The following is a 22,067-nucleotide window of genomic DNA, read 5'->3' on the forward strand; positions in this document are numbered from 1 at the left end:
ACATTATTTCCCCTAGAGTATTCTACATATGGGTGAAGTTTGTTTGCTACGTGATACTCTCAGCCTACCTCTCTGCCTTTGTATAAACTCTTCCCTAGGTCTGGAAAGCTCTCCTTTCTCCTCACTGCTTTCTGTAATGCCTAGATTCCTAAAAAGTCTAATTTTGAGAACATCCTCCAACAAGAGCCCCTTTCCAGACATACCTAACTTTCCAAGCTCTCCCTCACCAAATTAGTTTGCATATATTTTGAATTTCTTTTTCCATGCATAGAATACTTGATTTTAAGCCAGTTTTGTGTGTAAAATGGAAGCACTTCGAGGACTGGGACTGAGTTTTTTGTTTTTTGCTTCTAGAATCTAGAACAATACTTGAGTCAGGTCTTCATGACTGTTAAAAAGTCGATTGATAATGGGCATTAGGACAGGTCCCATTTCTCTACCAACTCATTAACAAATAATTTTCTCTTTTTTGCCTTCCGGTTTGTGTGTTCCTGCTTAGCTCTAAGATGTGTAGTGCTATTGCTCAACTCTGTATGAAAAATACTATTTGTGACAAGTTAGCATGGAAAGAAATATCTTTGCCCAGGCCAAAATACTCCTAGAATGAATAGACTCCAAATTCAGCACTTTTTCCATTGTACCTCAGTGCCTCCAGAAAAGTAGTCTTGTAGCTAAGCAAAGTCTTCTTAAATAGCAAACAATCATCACTTTAAGCTCATATTTGGGCAGAATAGCATCCATAAGGGATCCGACTCTTAAGAAAAATAACTTCATCATCTCTTTAAAGAACAAATACACTTGAAAATCTTTTGTCACTACAGAACACCAGAGCTGTTATTTTCATAACTAGAATAACTAGAATATTTTCTGGTGCCTTGGTGGGTACCAGGTTAGGCTGGTTCTCACAAAAAAATCTATGGCGTGAATTCATGGATCAATCATTTGAAATAGCTTGGATAGTATTCATCCATCATAGTTGAGCATAAATAGAAGAGAAATACTGTGGATATTCTATATTTTAGATGGATTACAACTCATAGAAATAAAAATGTATGTGTATTGGAGTGCTATAAGTAGAGAACTTTTGGAGTAAGCCCAATTTATACATATGAGCCTCAATCAGGAACCTGCTTAAAAGGGAATAAAAAATATTTAATTCTCTCAGTCAAACTGGTGAAAGAGGTGACAAGCTATAGGCTATTTATAGACCTCAATGTTAGAATGTCGTGGTACCTATGTTGTGTCCTTAGCTGAGATCATTTAGAGAGAGAGAAACTAGGCAAATAAAAATCATCAAGAGAAACATATAAAACTATAATCTTGTTCTGTTAAGCTCTGTGGAAGCCAGACTAGTTCCCCCCCCCAGCCCATCCATTCCACCCCCTCCCTCAGACTGAAGTCCTATGTAGATAAAGAGCTCCACAGGACCCCAGTTTAGACTTACTAGAGATCGGAAGTAATAACAATGATCAAAGTCAGAGAATAGGTGAGAAGTTTATCTGAATTGGGTGTGGGGGAGAGGATTGTTTCTGGCCAGACATTTTAATTTCTCAGAATCCAAAAGAAATCACTCTCTGGGGTGGCTGGAATGTGGCGATAATCTAGATAAACTAGTTCCTAGGCACCAGGATACCAGAACTTCACAACAGTTGTTAGAAGGCAGAAGCGGACGTGCAAATATTATCACCACTCTGCTTTTCCCAACTAGGGAATTAAACGTTCTAATAGTGCTTGAAAGCAAGAGATAGAGGAACTTCTGGAAAGGAGCAAATGGCTATTATCCACCACTGCAAGGCTTTCCTAGAAAGCGCGTTGCCTAGAAACTAGACCACCACTCAAGAGATGATGCCACTGGCAAAGCCCTTTCGGGGGACCCAGGATCGTGGGGTCTACAGCCCTGCAGCAGCTTCAGAAAATAGTTAGGTCTGTCCTTCCCAAGATTCCATTTTCAAGTCTTGGCTGCTTCTCTGGGAAACAAAGTCACAGTCTCTCCTCTGAAAGAAGAGCTGCTTAGGTGCACTCACTCCAAACTACACCCCAAGTCCGCGTGCTTCTCGGGCCCTCTAAGACTGACCAAGGCCTCAGACAGAGAGGACAGGCACAGAGATAGATATTGATGAAGTCATGCATCTTTGGCAGCATTAGTCAAGTTTTATCGGCTTCTTAGCCTTGATGAATGGAATTTAATTCGTGCATCCCTGCAGCTCCCCACCTCAGGGGGGAAGGAGGCAATAGGTGAATTTCAGTCGCTCTGCCATTTGTTCGAAGGGGGACAGAGAAAAATTCTTTAGCTGCTATATAATGCCACGAGGGACGGTGAGGGAGAAATGGAGGGACGGGTGAAGGAGAAATGGTCTGTAGCTCCCAAGCAAAGAAAAGAAAATCAGTTAGACTCACCTACAATGATGCCGCAAGCACTGACCAACCCAATCTCTTTCTTCAGTGCTACTCCACCCCCTTCGGAACCAGCATCTGGGCCAGCATCAGACTCACTCTCGCCTCTGGAGCTCTTTTCAGCGTTGTTTCGGTGCCGGGCCTTTTCTTCCATCGTTTTCAGAAAAGGAAAAAAAAAATCACTGAAATTCCCTTCCTCTCTGTCTGCCTACTTATCTATATGTCTATATTTCTTCCTAAGCCTTTTCAAATAAAAAAATGTCCTTTTCCTAAAATAATGACCTTTCTTCCTGGCCCTTTAAAAAAAGGCACATGCAGATAAAAAAAATCTCAAATCTGTATTAATATAATTAAAATACTTTTCTGACGCTCAAGGTTGCCACCAAAGAAAGTGGTTTAAAAAGGAAAAATAGACATGTGTACAAAAATAGAACTATAGCAGCTACTCCCTTTAGAATTCAGAGTGAGGGGATGCAGATCTCCTGAATCAGAGCTGAGTTCCGCTCAGTTTAGGCAGCTGCTTCATTCAAATGCTCCCAAAAAAAAAAAAAAAAAAAAAAAAAAAAAGACAGTTTGGATTTCCCTTCAGCTCTCTCAGATCAAAACCTACACTGGCTTTTAGGTCAGCGCGGTTCTTTAATTTTTTTTTGCGAAGAAGGCAAGAGTATTTTTTTCCCCCTCATTCACTGAGTCTTGGGGGGGAAAAAAGAAAAAGAAAAGGACAATCCTCAGGTACTCTCTTCTTTCAGAAAAACAAACAGCAGACACAGCCGGTTTGCTCTAGATTTTGTACCACAGGGTGTGGATTTTCATTTCCCCTCCCCTTTCCTTCTCCAGCCTTCAGATTTTCCCCAGTGTTCCCATTTATTCTTATAGGCTAGTCTCTTCTCCCTGTTCTTGGTCTTTCCTCCTTTTATCGCTTATAGCTCAGAGTCCTCTCTCCGCTTAGCTACAGAGAGAGTAGCTTCTTCACGTGTGAAAGACCTTTGCTTTCCGCACGGGGTTTTATTTCCTGAACGCCCAGCACAGGCTCCACCTCCTCTCGCTTTTCTCTCCATCCTCAGCAGCTTTCTCCTCCCTCCTCTTCAATTCGGCATTAGCACACAAACCCGAAAGGTTTCCGAAAGGCGAATAACAAATCGGATATAAATTCTTCCCCTCGCAAATGTTCCGGGAGACTCGTTAACCGGTGTACCCTTGCATGTCATGTAATATTTGTGAGCTTTATAAATAAAGGAACAGTTGTGGAGACCGTTTTAACTCCATCAAAAATAAATTGGACTCATGACAAAGTTTTATGAGAATTCAGTATAGATTTCTTGGGGGCACTAAAGGGGAAGGAACATTGGGATGACTCCTCCAATTCTGAAGAACCTGGAGAGAGACGTGATTTAAGGATATGGAGGAAAAATAAGAAGGGAAGAATTAGGAATAATAAAAAAGGGGCACATTTCCTGGGAGAGCTTTAAAAATGCAGGGATACTTGTGGTATTGCTTTTTAAATGATTTTCTTTTAAAAACTGAGGCGGAGATGGGAAAGGAGATAGCTGGCTCAACTGGAAACTACTACAAGTAGGACCAAATGAGGCACTGAGAATGCAGGACTGGAAGAGATGGGTAGTCACAGGCCAAGAACGGAACAAATCTGACCCAATGGGACCTTTCATAATTCCACTAAAAATGTGACTGGACTGTTTGATTGGAGACAGAGAAATATTTTACTGATCATGAGACAAGGTCATGGCTAATAAATTACCTTAATAATTACTGTAATTCCCTGTCCTTCCTTGACCCTCCTCCTTAAAACCAGGTATTGCAGGCAGCATTTTATCTCTGAATTCATTGTATTTCATTTCAGGAGTGAAGTCTCTGGTCAGTTTTGTAAGTCCTGAAATTCTTCAGAAGATTGCATCATAGAAACCTCGAGTTAATTTGAGCTTGTATATGTGTTCAGTATACAGTACTTCTGTTTTATGGAGAGGAGAGATCTAAATGCCCAAGTTCCTTAAGGTTACTGATTACAGACATTTGCTCCAACTCCCTTTTTTGAAAAAAACAAACAAGCAAACATATACAGGTATACACACTTGTGTAAGTGAATCTTGAGACTATATAAGAAAGGTTTGAACTATTCCCTTAAGAAAAGAATCAACCCTAACATTAGGTTTATAGTGATTTTGCATTAGGTTTAAAAGTCCCTGACTGATTGAGTTTTCAATCCTCAAAGCTTCTTTCCAAGTTACTTGCTCCTTGAGCTCTTTAAGAGATTTCAAAGGTTATGGTCCTCTCAGCCCCTTTCTCTACCTGGAATTTGATAGAGACAAAGCAAACTGAAAGCCTCAGCAAAAGGAGGTGAAAGGAGAATTTCAGCAAAAGAGAGACATGGAATGGGGAAAAATAAATGTAGCAAGTAAAATCTCTGGGAAGAAAGGAGTCTTTGGAGAGGAAACTTTGGGTGTGTATATGTTGAAGGGGAGAGGTAATTGCCTTTGACATTTAGGTATGTTATAATTTAATACATAAAAGCATTAATTCCCAGTTTAAGGGATTTTAGTTATTATTAATCAGCCTGGTAATTTCTGTTCAAATTCTGCCATTGAGAGATATATATACACACACACAAATGCAACTCCATTTTTAAAAAATTCTTGCAAATACAGCTTTTTTCTGTCACTTATTTCTGATTAAAAGAATACAGATTTAACATGAGCCTTACCAAATTAATACATTACCTTCCCAACATAAGATGACTAGATTTAGAAAGCTTAGCAACTACATAACTATAGGGACAAGACAACTTTCTGGGTAGAACCATATTAGAAGTATAGAATTATAAAAGAACCTTGTTACAGATTACTTGTGTTCCTTTAGCCCCCCCCCCCATGTTATTTATGAGCACTACACACACACACACACATATATTTATACATACATAGAGACATAATATATCTATATATAGTTCTAGTTCTATCAATGGCTTATAATTTTTATTTCATTTGATCCTCATAACAACTCTGGAAGGTAGGAGCAATTGCTATCCCCATGTTACAGATGAAAAGACTGAGGCAAATGGGGATTAAGTGACTTACTAGTGTCTGAAAATATATTTGAATTCAAGTTTTCCAAGATTCCTAGCTGCCCTTGAAAAGCAGTTTATGAAGAACTATTAATACTATGATATAAGAGCTATCTATTTCCCTCATCGTACCTGATGTTTAATTCAACAAACATTCAGAGCCTATTACTATGCCAGACAATATGCTAGGTACTGGGAATGATAAGATAAAAATTAAATAAATATCAAAGGGAATCTATTCTATTGGTTTCCCGGACTTCTTTTAAGTCCTAATTAAAATTTCACCTACAGGAAGCTTTCCCTAATTCCCTTAATTCCAATTCTTTCCGGAGTATATCATGTATATAACTTGCTTTATATATATTTATTTGCATGTTGTCTCCCTTGTTAGAATGTAAGCTCTTTGAAGATAGACACTGTCTTTTACCTCTTAAAACAGTGCCTGGCACAAAATAGGCACGTATAAATTGTTTACTGAATGAAATTGAAAGTGTCTACATAGAGAAATAAATGCAATATGTAAAAAAATAAAAACAATCTGCTGAGGAAGAGAAGTGACAATCTAAGAGGTCAAGAAAAACAGACTTTTTGCAGGAGTTAGCATTAGTGTTCAATCTAAAAGCTGCTAGGCATTAATTACAAAAGGTCAAAGTGAGGAGGTAGAGCTTTTCAGACACAGTGGGCAGCTTGTTGAAAAGCATGTGGCCTATGAAATATAAGTCTGTTCGGCCAGAAAAGATTGCATGTGAAGGGGAAATAGAGTGGAATTTATCTGGAGAGGTAAACTAGAACCTGATTATGAAGGGAAGTTTGTATTTTATCTTAGAGACAATAGGAAGCCACTGAAACTTCTTGAGCAGGACAGGTGACATGATCAGACCTGTGCTTTAGGTAATATAAATTTGGCAGCTATGTGGCATGTGAGTTGCAGAAAAAAGAAACTGGATCATGGAGATCTATTAGGAGGCTATTGAAATCGTTGAGAGATGAGAAGGGTCTGAACCCAGGTGAGAGTTTGTGGAGAAAAAGATGAAAGAAATGTTACAGAAGGAGAATCATATTTTCAGCTGATTGGATATTCAATGAACACATGAAATACAGGGATCCTTTGTGAAATGACACCCACTAGAATGAGGTATAGTAGAAAGAGCCCTGGTTTGGGAAATTGGAAGATTCAAGTTTGACTCCTTGATCTGCTTTGAACCTCAGTTTGGATAAAATGAGGGTTTTAGACTAGGTGACCTACAAGGCCAGTTTTAGTTGTAAACCTTGTGACTTTATATCTGAAGAGATTTGGGGAACTTGGTCTGTTCCATTCCTAAGTATTCTTTAGCTAGTGCCAGAAATGTATTCCTCAATATCCATCCTAAAGTATTTTGAAATTCAAAAGGGACTTAATTGAGGCAATTTTCCATTTTCAAAGAAAGTTTACATATCACTCTTTGGCCAACAAAAGGTCCCAGGCCGAATCCACTTTGTCTTTGTTTTGGCTCAGATTGCCTCAGAATGAATGTAAATAACAATTGTTGCTATTTTGGCCAGAAACCCACAGGGTCTTTTCCTCCCAGACTAATTCCTTTTTAATTTTTTATTCATTCATTCATTCATATTTTTTTGACTAAGCAATAAAGGTCATTCTTTGCCTCATTTATTTCTTATCTAGTCTTAATCACTGAAAGAGCAGTTAGTTGCCTCAGTCAAACTGAGACCTGTTAAAGACTGGCTTAAAAAGGTTTCCCACAGTATTCAGGACTATCTCCAGTCATCCTTATTTAAATAAGTGATCACTGGATCCAGATAGTTCTGGAGGAGAAAGCACTTGCATATCTTGGTTTCACCTCCCTGATGTTATATTGGAATACCAGTATGTGTGTGTATACATATATAGGTACATATGTATTATATATTAGTGTATATTGTGTATGTATACACACATATGTATAAATCCTAGAGAACATCTCAGTTGACAACATCTTAGTGGCCTTTAATATTGGTCATCTAATAGGAGCAAATTGTTCTCCTTTAATCTGAGATAGGTAGAAGGGGAAATACCACAAATGCTGATTTAGAGGCAATCTCTTCCAGAGAAAGGCTGAGAGTGGATGACACCTACTGTACAAATAGAGACATGACAGGGTAACAGTGAAACTACTGTTTAGTCCTTTTCAGTGAAATAGCCCAGGCAATAAAATTCAAGACAGCCGCAATGAGGAAAATTTTTTTTTATTTAATTTTATTTAATAATAACTTTGTATTGACAGAATCCATGCCAGGATAATTTTTACACAGCATTATCCCTTGCAATCACTTATGTTTCGTTTTTTCCCTTCCCTCCCTCCTCCCCCCCCCCCCAAGATGGCAAGCAGTCCTATATATGTTAAATATGTTGCAGTATATCCTAGATACAATACATATTTGCAGAACCGAACAGTTCTCCCACTGCACAGGGAGAATTGGATTCAGAAGGTAAAAATAACTCGGGAAGAAAATCAAAAATCAAATAGTTCACATTCATTTCCCAGTATTCCTTCTTTGGGTGTAGCTGTTTCTGTCCATCCTTTATCCAATGAAACTCAGTTAAGTCTCTTTGTCAGAGAAATCCACTTCCATCAGAATACATCCTCATACAATATCGTTGTTGAAGTGTATAATGATCTCCTGGTTCTGCTCATCTCACTTAGCATCAGTCCATGTAGGTCTCTCCAAGCCTCTCTGTATTCATCCTGCTGGTCATTCCTTACAGAGCAATAATATTCCATAACATTCATATACCACAATTTACCCAGCCATTCTCCAATTGATGGGCATCCATTCATTTTCCAGTTTCTAGCCACTACAAACAGGGCTGCTACAAACATTTTGGCACATACAGGTCCCTTTCCTTTTTTAGTATCTCTTTGGGGTATGAGCCCAATAGAAACACTGCTGGATCAAAGGGTATGCACAGTTTGATAACTTTTTGGGCATAATTCCAGATTGCTCTCCAGAATGGCTGGATTCATTCACAACTCCACCAACAATGCATCAGTGTCCCCGTTTTCCCGCATCCCCTCCAACATTCATCATTATTTTTTCCTGTCATCTTAGCCAATCTGACAGGTGTGTAGTGATATCTCAGAGTTGTCTTAATTTGCATTTCTCTGATCAATAGTGATTTGGAACACTCTTTCATGTGAGTGGTAATAGTTTCAATTTCTTCATCTGAAAATTGTCTGTTCATATCCTTTGACCATTTATCAATTGGAGAATGGCTTGATTTTTTATAAATTTGAGTCAGTTCTCTATATATTTTGGAAATGAGGCCTTTATCAGAACCTTTAATTGTAAAGATGTTTTCCCAGTTTGTTGCTTCCCTACTAATCTTGTTTGCATTCGTTCTGTTTGTACAAAGGCTTTTTAATTTGATATAATCAAAATTTTCTATTTTGTGATCGGTAATGGTCTCTAGTTCATCTTTGGTCACAAATTTCTTTCTCCTCCACAAGTCTGAGAGATAAACTATCCTATGTTCCTCTAATTTATTTATAATCTCATTCTTTATGCCTAGATCATGGACCCATTTTGATCTTATCTTGGTATATGGTGTTAAGTGTGGGTCCTTGCCTAATTTCTGCCATACTAATTTCCAGTTATCCCAGCAGTTTTTATCAAATAATGAAATCTTATCCCAAAATTTAGAATCTTTGGGTTTGTCAAACACTAGATTGCTATAGTTGACTATTCTGTCTTGTGAACCTAACCTTTTCCACTGATCAACTAATCTATTTCTAAGCCAATACCAAATGGTTTTGGTGACTGCTGCTTTATAATATAATTTTAGATCAGGTACACGCAATGAGGAAAATTTAGAATTTATTTGGTACCAAGCTCGGGACGGAGTTCTGATTGAATTCTGTACCTTACAGAACTAAAGACAGCCTTATAAACATTTTTTGTTGGCTTGTAACATTCTAATCTGTGATTCGCATTTTACAACAGGAAGATAGGGGGTTTTACAGGATAAGAGGAGAAATCCCACCTGGGCAGATGTTTTAACATAGATGGTTTAGGGTACGACCCTCTCGGTACCACCCTCCGGGAACAGATACCCTTAAGAGCATTGTTGAGCCAGCCCTTTGATGTGCAAAAGAAGTCCCCCAATCTAGCTGAGCAAACTTTCTTCTGCTGGCCCGAGGTGGAAAGGAAGGCCATTTGATCATTTCATCAGTAATATCTGATTCTGTGACCCCCATTTGGGGCTTTTCTGGTAGAGATGCTGCAGTAGTTTGCCCTTTCCTTTTCCAGCTCATTTTGTAGGTGAGGGACTTGAGGCAAGCAGGGTGAAGTGTTAGAATCTTTACAAGCTGTTAACTCATTAGAGTTGATAGAGACAATAATTATCTAATTTAGCATGGTTCAGTATGATTGATCTGATCTTACAAGGAGATGTTATGGGCCAGAACTTGAAACAAGGTACTAAGTGGAACTGATAGAAACAATGCTTGTGTTCACACCTTTAGAGAGCTCATATAAGCAAGAAGCTCCCAGGGGCAAAGGGCACTCTGGGACAGACACAGGAGGACTCTGGGAGACACAAAAGCTCACTGTCGGAGGTGGAGACAGATTCATTCCAACTTTCACCTTGGTGCTGGCTGGAGACCTTTGGAAGAAGAGAAGCCAAAGCTGGCAGAGGCAAAAGATTAACAGCAAGAGCTTTTGGAACCAAGCAGAGAGATAGGTCTCTAAGAAAACTAACCAGGCTATTTTGGAGGAAGCAATAAAAGAGCTGAACTTGGCTGCATTTGGAGTGATTATTACTTTCAACTGAAACTAAGGCTGCCTCCAGAAAACCTCCCCAAGAAACCTACTCAGAGAGAACCATTATATTTTAAAGAAGAGAACACCACAGTGAAGTGACTTGCCCAGGGTTACCCAGCTCATGTTTGTCACATTTGAACTCAGGTCTCCCTTCCTCTAGGCTCCATGTTCTGCATCTGTAATGCAACCTAGCTGCCCATGGTTAATTACGGTCATTATTAAAAACAAACTATAGAGTCTATCCATTTCTCTCTTTTGAGTGATCCCTGTACTTATCACTTATATTAGATGAGGAAAAAAGAAGGATAAATAAAATTCACGATTGCATTTATGATTGTATTAGAATAGGGAATTCCCCGGTGAAGAACCTCAATCTATTATTGCAGCTCTACAACTATTTTATAATTATAATTTTAGTGTTTCAGAGGCATTATATAAAGCCAGGTTCCTAGCTTCAGAATTGGCTCTTTATCCTCTCTAATAATCTGAGGATTTAAATATCTCACAAGAGGAAAAAAACATCCCATGATTCCATTCCACAATTTCTGTTTCCTATACCCACACCTGTCCACATATACTACACACACAGAGATGTGTCACAGGCAAACACTGCAGTAATCTGGAATCTCTTTAGTTTCCAGAGGTTATTTTCTGATTGGCAAATAGGTTTTGGCTTACTGAATTATGGACTTGAATATAGGCATATCTCATTTTAGTGCACTATGCATATATTGTTTTGGGGATTTTGGGGGGGGGGGGTTGGTTGTTTTTTTTGTTTGTTTTTTGCAAACTGAAGGTTGGCAAGTCTATTTTTCCAATAGCATGTGCTCACACATTGTCACATTTTGGCAATTCTTGCAATATTTTAAAATTTAAAATTATTTTAATTATCTGTTTATTATTATTATATCTGTTATGATGATCTGTGACTTTGATATTAGTCTTATAATTATTCGGGGGCATCACTAACAGCCTATACAAGATAACAAACTGAATTAATGAATGTTGTTTGCATTCTAACTGCTTCACCTACCAGCCTGTCTTCAGGTCCCCCTATTCCCTGAGACACAATAATATTGATAGGCCAGTTAATAATCCTACAATAGCCTCTAAGAGTCAATAGATTTGACAACTTTCACTGTTGTCTTTTTAAAAGAAATTTCCACAGTCATCCCAACCTTCATCCACCTCTCTGATCAGTCAGGTGCCATCAATATAGAAGCAAGAGCCTTCTACAACAAAAAAAATTAAGATTCATTCAAGATTTAAATGATGATTAGCAATTTTTTCCCTAGCAATAAGGTATTTTAAAATTATGGTATGTACATTCTTTGGGGTTTTTTAGACATAAAATTATTGCACATTTACTAGACTACAGTATAGTATAAACTTAACTTTTATGTTCACTGGGAAGTCAAAAAATTAATGTGACTTGCTTTATTGCAATATTTGTTTTATTGTGTGGTCTGGAACTGAACCTGCAATATCTCTGAGGTATGCCCATAAGCCTATTTCTGTTAAGTATCCTAAGAGAGTTGTAGTTTCTCCTCCATTCTCAAAGAGAACCATAACAGGGAGATGATTCCATGACATGCAAGTGAGTTGGATATAAGTGAGAATGAGTTGTGGAAAGTCCCTGATGAGAGAGAGATTTAGTGAAAGAAAAAGGGGAATGGGACGGGTGTGATCAGGAAGAACACAAGCCAAAAACACAAAAAAAAGAAGAAGAAATATCCCTAACCCATTTTTTAAAAAATCATATTTTGGGGAGAAATCCATAAGTTTAAAGGCTGTTATGTCTCTGACATGACAGTATAATCCTGAGGTTTTGTTTTGTTATGATTCACGCTCTTTTGGAGATGATGATGAATCTCTTCTATGACACCAGAGACAAAAATCCTGGTAAATTATTCTTCTGTCTACTGCCCTTAGCTCTATTCAACTGATCCAGTCATGCTAATAGCTTCAGGGGAACAGAACCAACCAGAAAACATGTTCAGTGTGTTGGAAGGACGGGAAGATTCATTAACTGAGAAAAACTCTACTTTGTCTACCCAATTTAAACTTATCACTAGGCTTTTCTTATCATCATTCTATCTATAACCCCTAACCTACCAATTCAGGAGAACCTGGTTCTGCTCTCATTTCAGTATTCATAATATATTTCATAATGTAATTTCTTAAGCTTTTGGGTTTACTGAAAGTGAAAACTAATAATACTCTGAAGTAAACAATTGATGGAAATCTTAATAATGAGGGTAATTTGTAGGAAGGGGAGAAAAACATAACCAAAAAGTTGGCCTTGAGGACTATTGTAAACATTGGACAAATGAGTATTGTGGATATACTTCATTCCTTTTCTCTTTTCTGTTGTGGATGGCTATCAGTGCTTTATTTTTCATTTATTTATTTGTTTATTTACTTTTTTTATTCATTCATTTGATCATTTGTTTTTATTTATAAAAGAATGTATTACCTCCCTTTTCCACTGCCCCTCACTAAACAATTAAAAAAAAAAAAAAGTAAAACCCTTATAACAAATATACATAATCCAGGGGAAAAAATCTATTCCTACATTGGCCATATGTAATAATGTATGTCTCTGCATTTTAAGTCTATTACCTTGTAACAAGAAGTAGGTAGGGTGTTTCATCTTCAGTCTCATTAAACGTCATTTCACACAGCCTAGAATTCTATTTTCAAATTATAGGGTCAGAAGCAAAATTTTTCTAAAGCTTACTTTATTTACTTCCTTATTTGTCATACCCAGGAGTGAGATTGCTTTACATCATGGAAATAACTAAAAGGAATATGCTTAAGGGCATTACTTGTTGTTTTTTTTTTCCTTCAGTGGCATCTGATTCTTCATGACCCTCTTTGGTGTTTTCTTGCAAAGATAATTGGAGTGGTTTGTCACTTTTTTCTCCAGCTGATTTAGCAGGTGAGGAAACTGAGACAAACCAATTTAAGTGACTTGTTCAAAGTCACACACTTACTAAGTGTCTGAGGTCAGATTGAACATAGGAAGATGAGTCTCATTTCAGAACTGGCATTCTACCTCCTCCCACCCCCTTCTCATTCTCTCTTCCCTCCCATATCTATCTATACCTATCTATACACATATACATATATGATTACATTAATAATAATATACTATTATGGTATACATTTTGTATACATACTTATATACACACAGAGAATAGAGCCAGTTAACTTATGCTAAAGCAAAGCCAAATGCTCTTTCTCATTCTAAATACTTCTTTTCCTTACTTTTCTATTTATATTAATGGTATCATCATTCTTCCACATATACTGCTTCTAACCTTAGAAGTCATATTTTACTTCTTCCCCTTTGTTTTACTCCATATCTAATTAATGGGCAAATCAGTATCTCTTGTATCTGCTCCCCATTTTCCATTTTAGTTCAGACCTTAACTATCTGTCACTTGGATTATTTATTTAATTTATTTTCAAAGTTTTAATGGTAGTTTTTGTTTCTATATTACTTTATTCCCCATCATTTATATAATCCCCTTTTTTATTTAAAGAAGCTTATAAAAAAATTGCTTATATCTAAAAATTAAAAAGAAAAAAAACAATTCAGAAAAACTAACATGAACCAAATCTGACTTTTCCATACTTAAAGTGTCTTACCTCTGTAAAAAAAGGGAGGGAGCTGCCAAACATCTTCCTTATAATCATATAGCATTCAGTTTTGATTTGTTATTTTTTCTTCCTTCCTTTAATTCTCCTGTAATAAGAATTGTAATGTTCTGTTTATCATCTGTTTTGCGTCCATTGGCATGTCTTTCCATAATTTTCTATACTTTCCATATTCATAATTAATTATGAAGCAAAAATATTTCATTAATCACAATTTGTTTGACCAAGTTCCCAAATATGTGGGTATCAATTTTGTTTCCATTCATAAGTCATGATAGTTTTCTAACTGGTCTTTCTACATCTAGTGTGCTGTATTAAATTAATCAGCATGTTACCAAATTAATCTACTTTTCTATCAAAAATCTAATGTAGTTCCTTGTCTAATTAAAATTCAAACTGATTTTCAAGGTCCTTTAGAATCTACCACCAATCTACTTTCCCAGCCTTAAATGGTACTACTCACCTTGACATACTCAATGCTTCATCCAAATTGAATCACTGCTTCCTTTGTTTTATAATTTTAGTGTCTTTGTATAGGTATATCCCTTTATGTTCAATGATGTTTTCCCCATACTCAGGTATTGAAATTCTGTCTATTTTCAAGGCCCAACTTAAATAATACCTATGCCATCAATCCCCCCAGTTGGATGTCCTCTTTCTCTCAACTCTTATTGCATTTTGTTCAAACTTCTCATGCACTTATATTTTTCTTTGTATTATAGTTCATCTGCGTGACCATTTTATCACTTACTAGATTATAACTTCTTGATATTGGGAACTGTTGTTTTTTCTGATCTTTCTATGTACCTTGTAAATAGCAGGTACTTCACAAATATTTATTGTATTTAATGAATAAATGAAAAAGCAGGCATGTGTTTACCGTGTGCAAAAAACTAGAGATACAAATGGAAAAGGGAGATACTTCCTGATCTGAAGGAACTCACATTCTAATGCGGGAGACAATACACATAGGAAATTTCAGCTAGAAGTTAGGTCTGGTGCTCCTTAGGGTACAGCAACAAAGCAGATGGTAATGCATATTCTTTCTGCTGACAAAACCATCTGTTTCTAATGTTTACACCTTTGTTAGGACCTTGGGGTTGAGAACTTTCTTTGGAGGATTTTCAGTACTTGTGAGTGCTGAGGTCACAGAGGCCCATTGGTGGTAGCTGGTCAGTAGCTGGAAGTAGCAATCCAGTAAACAGCACCAGGTCGATTTGCCTTGTCTTGCTGCTTCAGCTAGGTTGGCCTGCCCTTCCCTTGGGCAGTTGATTGGCAGTTGCTCTAGATGGCTGGCTCCTTCTCTGTGGGGATTGCCTCCTTGGATGAAATTTGCCAGTGCTAGGCTAAAAAATTAGGTCAGTTGTCTGGGGCATCGGAATGCTGCTATGACCAGGGCTCTTGGGCTTACTTGCCGGGTGGTGATAGTTGGCCAGGAGTGTTGGTGGTGACAAGTTCAGCAGGCTTCTATTCCACAGGGCTGTTCCCCTCAGTTGATGGTTTCTGGGGGAAGGTCTGGAAGCAGGGTCAGTGGTTTGGGGGGGGGCACTGCTAGTTGCAGGCTCCTTTGAGGTTTGGGGGGTTGTGGTGGTTTAACTTGCCTAGCACATAGATGTCATCCACATTAACACTACATGAGATGAAGCTATGTGAAGAGGAAAGATAGCAGAGGACATGAGTTAAAATCTTGGATTTCTTACTGTGCTCTTTTAGGCAACTCATTTAGAGCTCATTTTCTCATCTGAAAAAATGGGGGGAAGTGTTAAAGCTGTGTTAGATATCTCTAAAGACCCTTTTAGTTAGGAATCTTATGATTTCCTACTGTCCTTAAAGCTGCAGTGAGGTAATTAGCAAACAGCTTAGTATACTGGAGTGGGTTGCCTGGGTTCTAGTTCGATTTCTCCAAGCCACCCGACAAACAAGGATTTGTTTGTTCCTTTGTCTCTAAAATAAAAGATGATTCCCAGAGACCCTTCCAGTTATAACACTGCATGACCATCTTTGTCTCCCTCTAAGAGATGTGCTCTCCAATTGGCTCTCCAAAACTCAGGTTAAAATTTAACCTACATTATTATCATTTTCCCTATCTCTTTCTTAAATCGAGATAATGAACAGAACAAAAATTAAGCTCTGATCTGTATCGTTTGTGGATTTCCCAGGTGTGAATGCTCACACTGAAAATTTAACAATCAAGCAGGTTCGAGTTGATTACAGCACAATCTGAAAACAAACTGGTAGAAAAATGCCTCTTCCTAGAGTTCCTGGAGACTGAGCTCAGAACAGCATCTCTGACGTCATCGCCAGTGGGGAAGGAGATTGTAACTAAGGGAGAGAGATTGCAGCGCTCCATTCTAGGAGAGTGGGCGGAGCCACGAGGTGCCCCAGCCCTCTCTGTGCACATGCGCACTGAGGCTTTCGTTTTCACTTCCTCTTCCTTCTCTCTGCCCTTAGTCTCCTTCGAAGACCTGACGGACTCTCACACTCGGGCTCCGCCAACCTATTTTTTTCCCGCCTTTTCCGGCCTCTGAGTGGTTTCCGGGGATAGGGGCAGCCGCCATCGCCTTCCGCGTCAGATCCTTCAGGTGGGGGGCAGTCGCCCCAAGTCTACTGTAGATGACCATGGATTCTGTCAGATGTCCCACCTTAGAAAATGGGCCCATGTTTTTTAACCTCTCAAAAAATATCATGTTGTTTTCCATAATTGCATCTGGGACCTCATAACCTGTAACGGACAGACGGCGTTTTATAGTTCCGAGAATCCCAGGCAGCTGCCTCCATATCAGCACCAACCCCTCTGGTTTAGAAAATTCATTTTCACTGAGAAAACCAAACCACCTTATCAAAAAACAAAGTTACATTTTTATCTGTTTTCGGAAAGGCTCCTTATAATTTACTTTTTAAGTTCTGCCAATACAGCTAAGGGATTGATTGGGGGAAAAATCCTATTACCTTTTGTAATTGATTTTCTAATAAGGATTTGACACTTAACCAACATAGGCCTGAGAGATGAAAGGAATTTTTCCAAATCATCTAGGCCAAGACATCTATTCTACAGATGGGGAAACAGATGCAGAAAACTTGACAGCTTACAGAAAAGGGCTATATAAAAAATTCATTTTTTTTCTTTTTAAATAAATGTGACTTGCCCAAAGTTTCACAGCAGAGTCGAGATAAAATGTTTTCACAATGGTATACATGAGACATTACATAAGATTTTTTAGCTCCAAATCTGTGTGTTTTGCACTTAGCTATAGTGCTGCAGAAAGTGCACACAAATTATATCAAATATTTTAGTATTTTGTGCTGTAGGGTATACCAGTCAGTTCTTGACTGCCAATAACCAGTTGTGGATGACTATTTATGCTGATTATTATCAATGACCCTGCCCATAATTTCAGTGTGTTAGAAATTCAGTGTTAAAAATGGTTAGCTAGGAACTTGTATCAACCCTAATGACAGCTCTGTAAGCACAGATCAGGCCCCAGCACTTCGGATGCTCCCATTTTTCTCAGGCATTTAAAGATTATCTAAAACTCAGAGCTTCTCTGCCTTTGGAATCTCATCTTCATTTGATATTATGTGATCTACATTCCAACCAAACAACACAACTCTCTTTTTCATAAACAAGCTGAGCTATTGGTGACTTCAGGTGTAGGCTATTTCCTATTCCTAAAAGCCCTCTTTCTGTTTATTATTTATTATTTTATTATATTATTATCTATTATTTCTGTCTTAGACATTATACAAATCTCAATTCTAAGGCCACCTCTTCAAGAAGGTTTCCCTCATCTTCTATAAAATGAGCTCTCTCACACCCAACAAGAAACATAGGGTTTCTTTTGTAATTTTCTAATATGTTTATGTGATACTGTGAATAGTGGCTATCTGTATTGGTGCTTTATCTCCCTATTAAAATCTAAATTCCTTAAGATAAAGGTTTTGTATTATCTAAAATTTGTATTCTCCCTCCCCCCTAGCACAATGTTCTATAAAATTGGATTTTTAGTTTTTGATGTATTTCTGAACTTGTATTCCAGGATGGATTGGTTTCACTGCAATCAATGCTTCCAGAAAGATGGGACCCATTTCTTTGTAACCAGCTGTGGTCATATTTTCTGTAAAAAATGTGTGACTAAAGGTGAGTAACTGATATGTTTCAATTCAGGCAGTAAAACTTTCACTTGGGAACAGAGAATAATTAGTCCCTGGGTATTTTTTTTTTTAAGTCCATTTGTGAGACTGTCGATCTTTATCATTTAAGTTAGCACTTATGCTGGACTCTTTTTTTTTTAATATTTTATTTTTCCAAATACATGCAAAGATAGTTTTCAGTATTCACCTTTGCAAAACCTTGCGTTCCAAATTTTTCTCCCTCAATCTGATAGAGGTTAAATAGGTGCAATTCTTGTAAGCATATTTCCATATTCATCATGCTGCACAAGAAAAATAAGATCAAAAGGAGAAAAAACACAAGAAAGAAAAAAACTCAAGCAAACAAACAACAACAACAAAGGTGAAAATTCTATGCTTTGATCCACATTCAGTCAACATAATTCTCTCTCTGGATGTGGATGGCACTTTCCATCACACATCTATTGGAATTGCCTTGAATCACTGTATTGTTGATAAGAACCAAATCCATCACAGTTGACCATTACTTAATCTTGTTACTGTGTATATTGCCCTCTTGTTTCTGTTGGATTCACTTAGCATTGGTTTGTATAAGTTTTTCCAGGCTTTTCTGAAATCATGTTGCACCTTTTTTTCTCTCTCTCTTTTTTTTGTTCAATTCCTATACACTTTTCCCCCAAAATAAATTTATTTATTTTTAAATAATAGCTTTTCATTTTCAAAATACATAAATGAAATTTTTTGACATTCATTCTTGGCAAAATCTTATATTCCAAATTTTTCTCCTTCCCTTCCCTCCACCCCCACGCCAGACAACAAATCATCCAATATATGTTTTTTTTTTAATTTAAATTTTATTTTATTTAATAATAACTTTGTATTGACAGAATCCATGCCAGGGTAATTTTTTACAACATTATCCCTTGCACTCGCTTATGTTTCGTTTTTTCCCCTCCTTCCCTCCACCCCCCCCCCCCAAGATGGCAAGCAGTCGTATATATGTTAAATATGTTGCAGTATATCCTAGATACAATACATATTTGCAGAACCGAACAGTTCTCCTGTTGCACAGGGAGAATTCATCCAATATATGTTAAATATGTACAATTCTTCTATACTTATTTCTACATTTATCATGTTGCACCAAAAAAATCAGATAAAAAAGGGGAAAAATGAGAAAGAAAACAAAAAGCAAGCAAGCTACAACAATAAAAAAAAGTGAAAATGCTATATTGTGATCCATATTCAGTCCCCATAGTCTTCTTTCTGGATCATGCTAGACTCTTAAAAAGAAAATGAAACATTATAGACAAGCTACCAATTATAGGAGCTTCAGAAAGTTGAAGAACCATAAAGGAAAGAACTATTCTGGACCCAATTTTGACCCTAAATAAGAATTGCTTATGTAAAAGTAATAGAAAACTTGGGAGAAATCATCTTGAATAGTTGGAGATAGAGAAACAGAGAAAATAATGGCTTAATGTGCCATGCTTTGTAGACTAGGAAGAGATTTCAAAGAGTTTAGAGAAAGAATAGGTAGAGTCTCGTGGACTAAAATGATATAGATGGATCAACAATTCTCAAGAACAAATTTTTGATGACAAAATTAATGATTCAAATGAGAAAGAAAAAGAAAACTTTTAAAATCAGGAGTTCTTAATCTGGCATCCATCAACTTAAAAAAAAATAACTTGATAACTTTTTAAAAAATAAAACTTGTATATTTTATTTTATGCATTTAAAAACATTCTGAGAACTGCTTCAGTAGATTAGCAAAAGAGACTTTAATCAACCATTCAATAAACATTAAGTATTCACTACACATCAGGTATTGTGCTAAGCATTGAGTACAAAAAAAGTCAAAAATCCATGGTCTAAATCAAAATAAGTATTTATTAATCATCTGCTAAGTACCAAGCATGGTGTTAAGCAACAAAGCTACAAAGATAAAAATAAAACATATCTTAAGGATTACATTCCAATGGTGACAGCAACATATACATATATTATAAACATATACAGATTATATACAAAAGTAATTCATGTTAGTTTAGGAAAGAACACTAGAAACTCAATAGTGTGTATATGTAAATTTCAAACTTGTAGCATCTGAGCTGAATCTTGAAGGATGCTAGGAACTCCAAGAAGTAGAAACAAGAGGGGAGTATATTCCTTGCAAAAACAAGGAGATAGTACTTTCCTGTGTTTGGAATAGGAAGTAGTACAATATATCTGGCTATAGTAGAGGGGAGTAATGTGTTAAAAATAAAAATAGCATTTACAGAGTACTTTAAGGTTTACATAGCACATTACATATGTTATCTTAGTTGATTCTCACAATAACAATAACAGGCTATTTTTATACCTGTTTTACAGTTGCGGATTCTGAGACACAGAGAGGTTAAGTAACTTGTTTAGGGTCACATAATAAGTGTATGAGTCAGTATTCAAATTCAGATCTTCTTAATTCCAGGTGCTAGGTTCTATTCATTGTGATACCTAGAAGATTCAGAAGACAAAAAGGCTAGAAAGGGACTAGAGACTTCATATTTGATTTCAGAGGTTAGCAAACTATGACCGGAAAGCCATATCTGTGGCCTGCTGCCTGTTTTTATATGGCTGCAAGCTTTCCATTCTTAGTTTATGAGACCATTTAAGAATAGGCAATGGGCCAGATTAGGCTTTTGGACTATAGTTTGCTAGCCCCTAATCATCCATCTTCTTTGCTTTTATGGAAGAGGCAGCTGCAAAGAGGTAGGTCACACTTTAATGTCATACTGAGTGCCACAGTTTGGGAAGACAGCTTATATTTCAGTATCTGTAGTGAGCCTGAGTACTTTATTTTTATTTATTTTGATATTAGAGAAGAAACCTGAATTATTATTGTATTAAAATGTAAACTATATTGATATTATGCAATATTATACATACATATATATGTAATGAATTATTGAGTTTCTAAACTTTTTCTGTATCATCTACTGGACTTTTTGCCTGCAGCTTCTGTAAAACTACCCCCAAATTCCCATTTAATTTCTTATGCTGACCTTCGATGTATTTGCTTGTATTATTTTTCTTTTATTAAAGCTTTTTATTTTCAAAACATATGCATGGATAATTTTCAACATTCACCTTTGCAAAACCTTATGTTCCAAAATGTTTCCCTCCACCTCTTGCCCTATATGGCAAGTAATTTAATATATGTTAAACACGTGGAACTCTTCATTACATATTTCCACAATTATCATTCTGCACAAGAAAAAAATAACATCAGAAAGGAAAAAAAGGGAAAGAAAACAAAATGCAAGCAAACAACAACAAAAAGAGTGAAAATATTATGTTGTGATCCACATTCAGTTTCCACAGTCCTCTCTCTGGGAAGGATAGCTCTCTTCATCACAAGATCATTGGAACTGGCCTGAATCATCTTATTGTTGAAAAGAGCCCATCCATCAGAATAGATCATTGTATAATCTTGCTGTTGTCATATACAATGATCTCCTGGTTCTGCTCATTTCACTTAGCATCAGTTCATGTAAGTCTCTCCAGGCCTCTCTGAAATCCCAATTTATTGCTTTAATCTTGTCTGCATTGGTTTTGTTTGTTCCCTTAATATTCTTGATCTTTTCTTTTTTCCAAATTAGTTTTGTATTTTTTTTCAAATTCTATAAAGTATCCCCTCAGTAATTGGTCAGGTATTTAAAGTGTAAATTAATTTTGCTAAATTGGTCATTTTTATTACATTGGCATGACTTAGCCATAAGGACTTGAATATTCCTACAGTTATTTAAATTATTCTTTATTTCATTAAGAGCACTTTAAATTGAGTCTAAATAAATCTTTTGTGTACTTTGTTAGGTTAGTTCCCAGATATATTTGCATTTATAAGTATTTGATATGGGATTTCTCTTTCTGTTATTGCCTCTTGGGATTTATAATTATTATGTTAATAAAAATGCTGTTGATTTTTTTTTTGAGCATTTATTTTGTAACTTTACTGAAATTA

General features: G+C 36.7%; 2 protein-coding genes across 2 annotated transcripts in view; one reads left to right on the forward strand and one right to left on the reverse strand.

Annotated features, from left to right (window-relative positions):
* SLC7A8 (solute carrier family 7 member 8) overlaps nucleotides 1-3,405 on the reverse strand; it is a 71,627-nt gene extending 68,222 nt beyond the window's left edge. The window contains exon 1 of the mRNA XM_051980463.1: nucleotides 2,398-3,405. Within this exon, the coding sequence (XP_051836423.1) occupies nucleotides 2,398-2,548 (151 nt within the window). The 5' untranslated portion in view covers nucleotides 2,549-3,405. The remainder of the gene's footprint in view (nucleotides 1-2,397) is intronic.
* A 14,416-nt stretch (nucleotides 3,406-17,821) lies between these two features.
* Nucleotides 17,822-22,067, forward strand: part of RNF212B (ring finger protein 212B) — a 68,308-nt gene continuing 64,062 nt past the window's right edge. Inside the window, exon 1 of the mRNA XM_051980480.1 lies at nucleotides 17,822-18,068. Within this exon, the coding sequence (XP_051836440.1) occupies nucleotides 17,912-18,068 (157 nt within the window). The 5' untranslated portion in view covers nucleotides 17,822-17,911. The remainder of the gene's footprint in view (nucleotides 18,069-22,067) is intronic.

Source organism: Antechinus flavipes, chromosome 2 (genome assembly GCF_016432865.1).
Source record: "Antechinus flavipes isolate AdamAnt ecotype Samford, QLD, Australia chromosome 2, AdamAnt_v2, whole genome shotgun sequence".
Classification (NCBI taxonomy): Eukaryota; Metazoa; Chordata; class Mammalia; order Dasyuromorphia; family Dasyuridae; genus Antechinus; species Antechinus flavipes.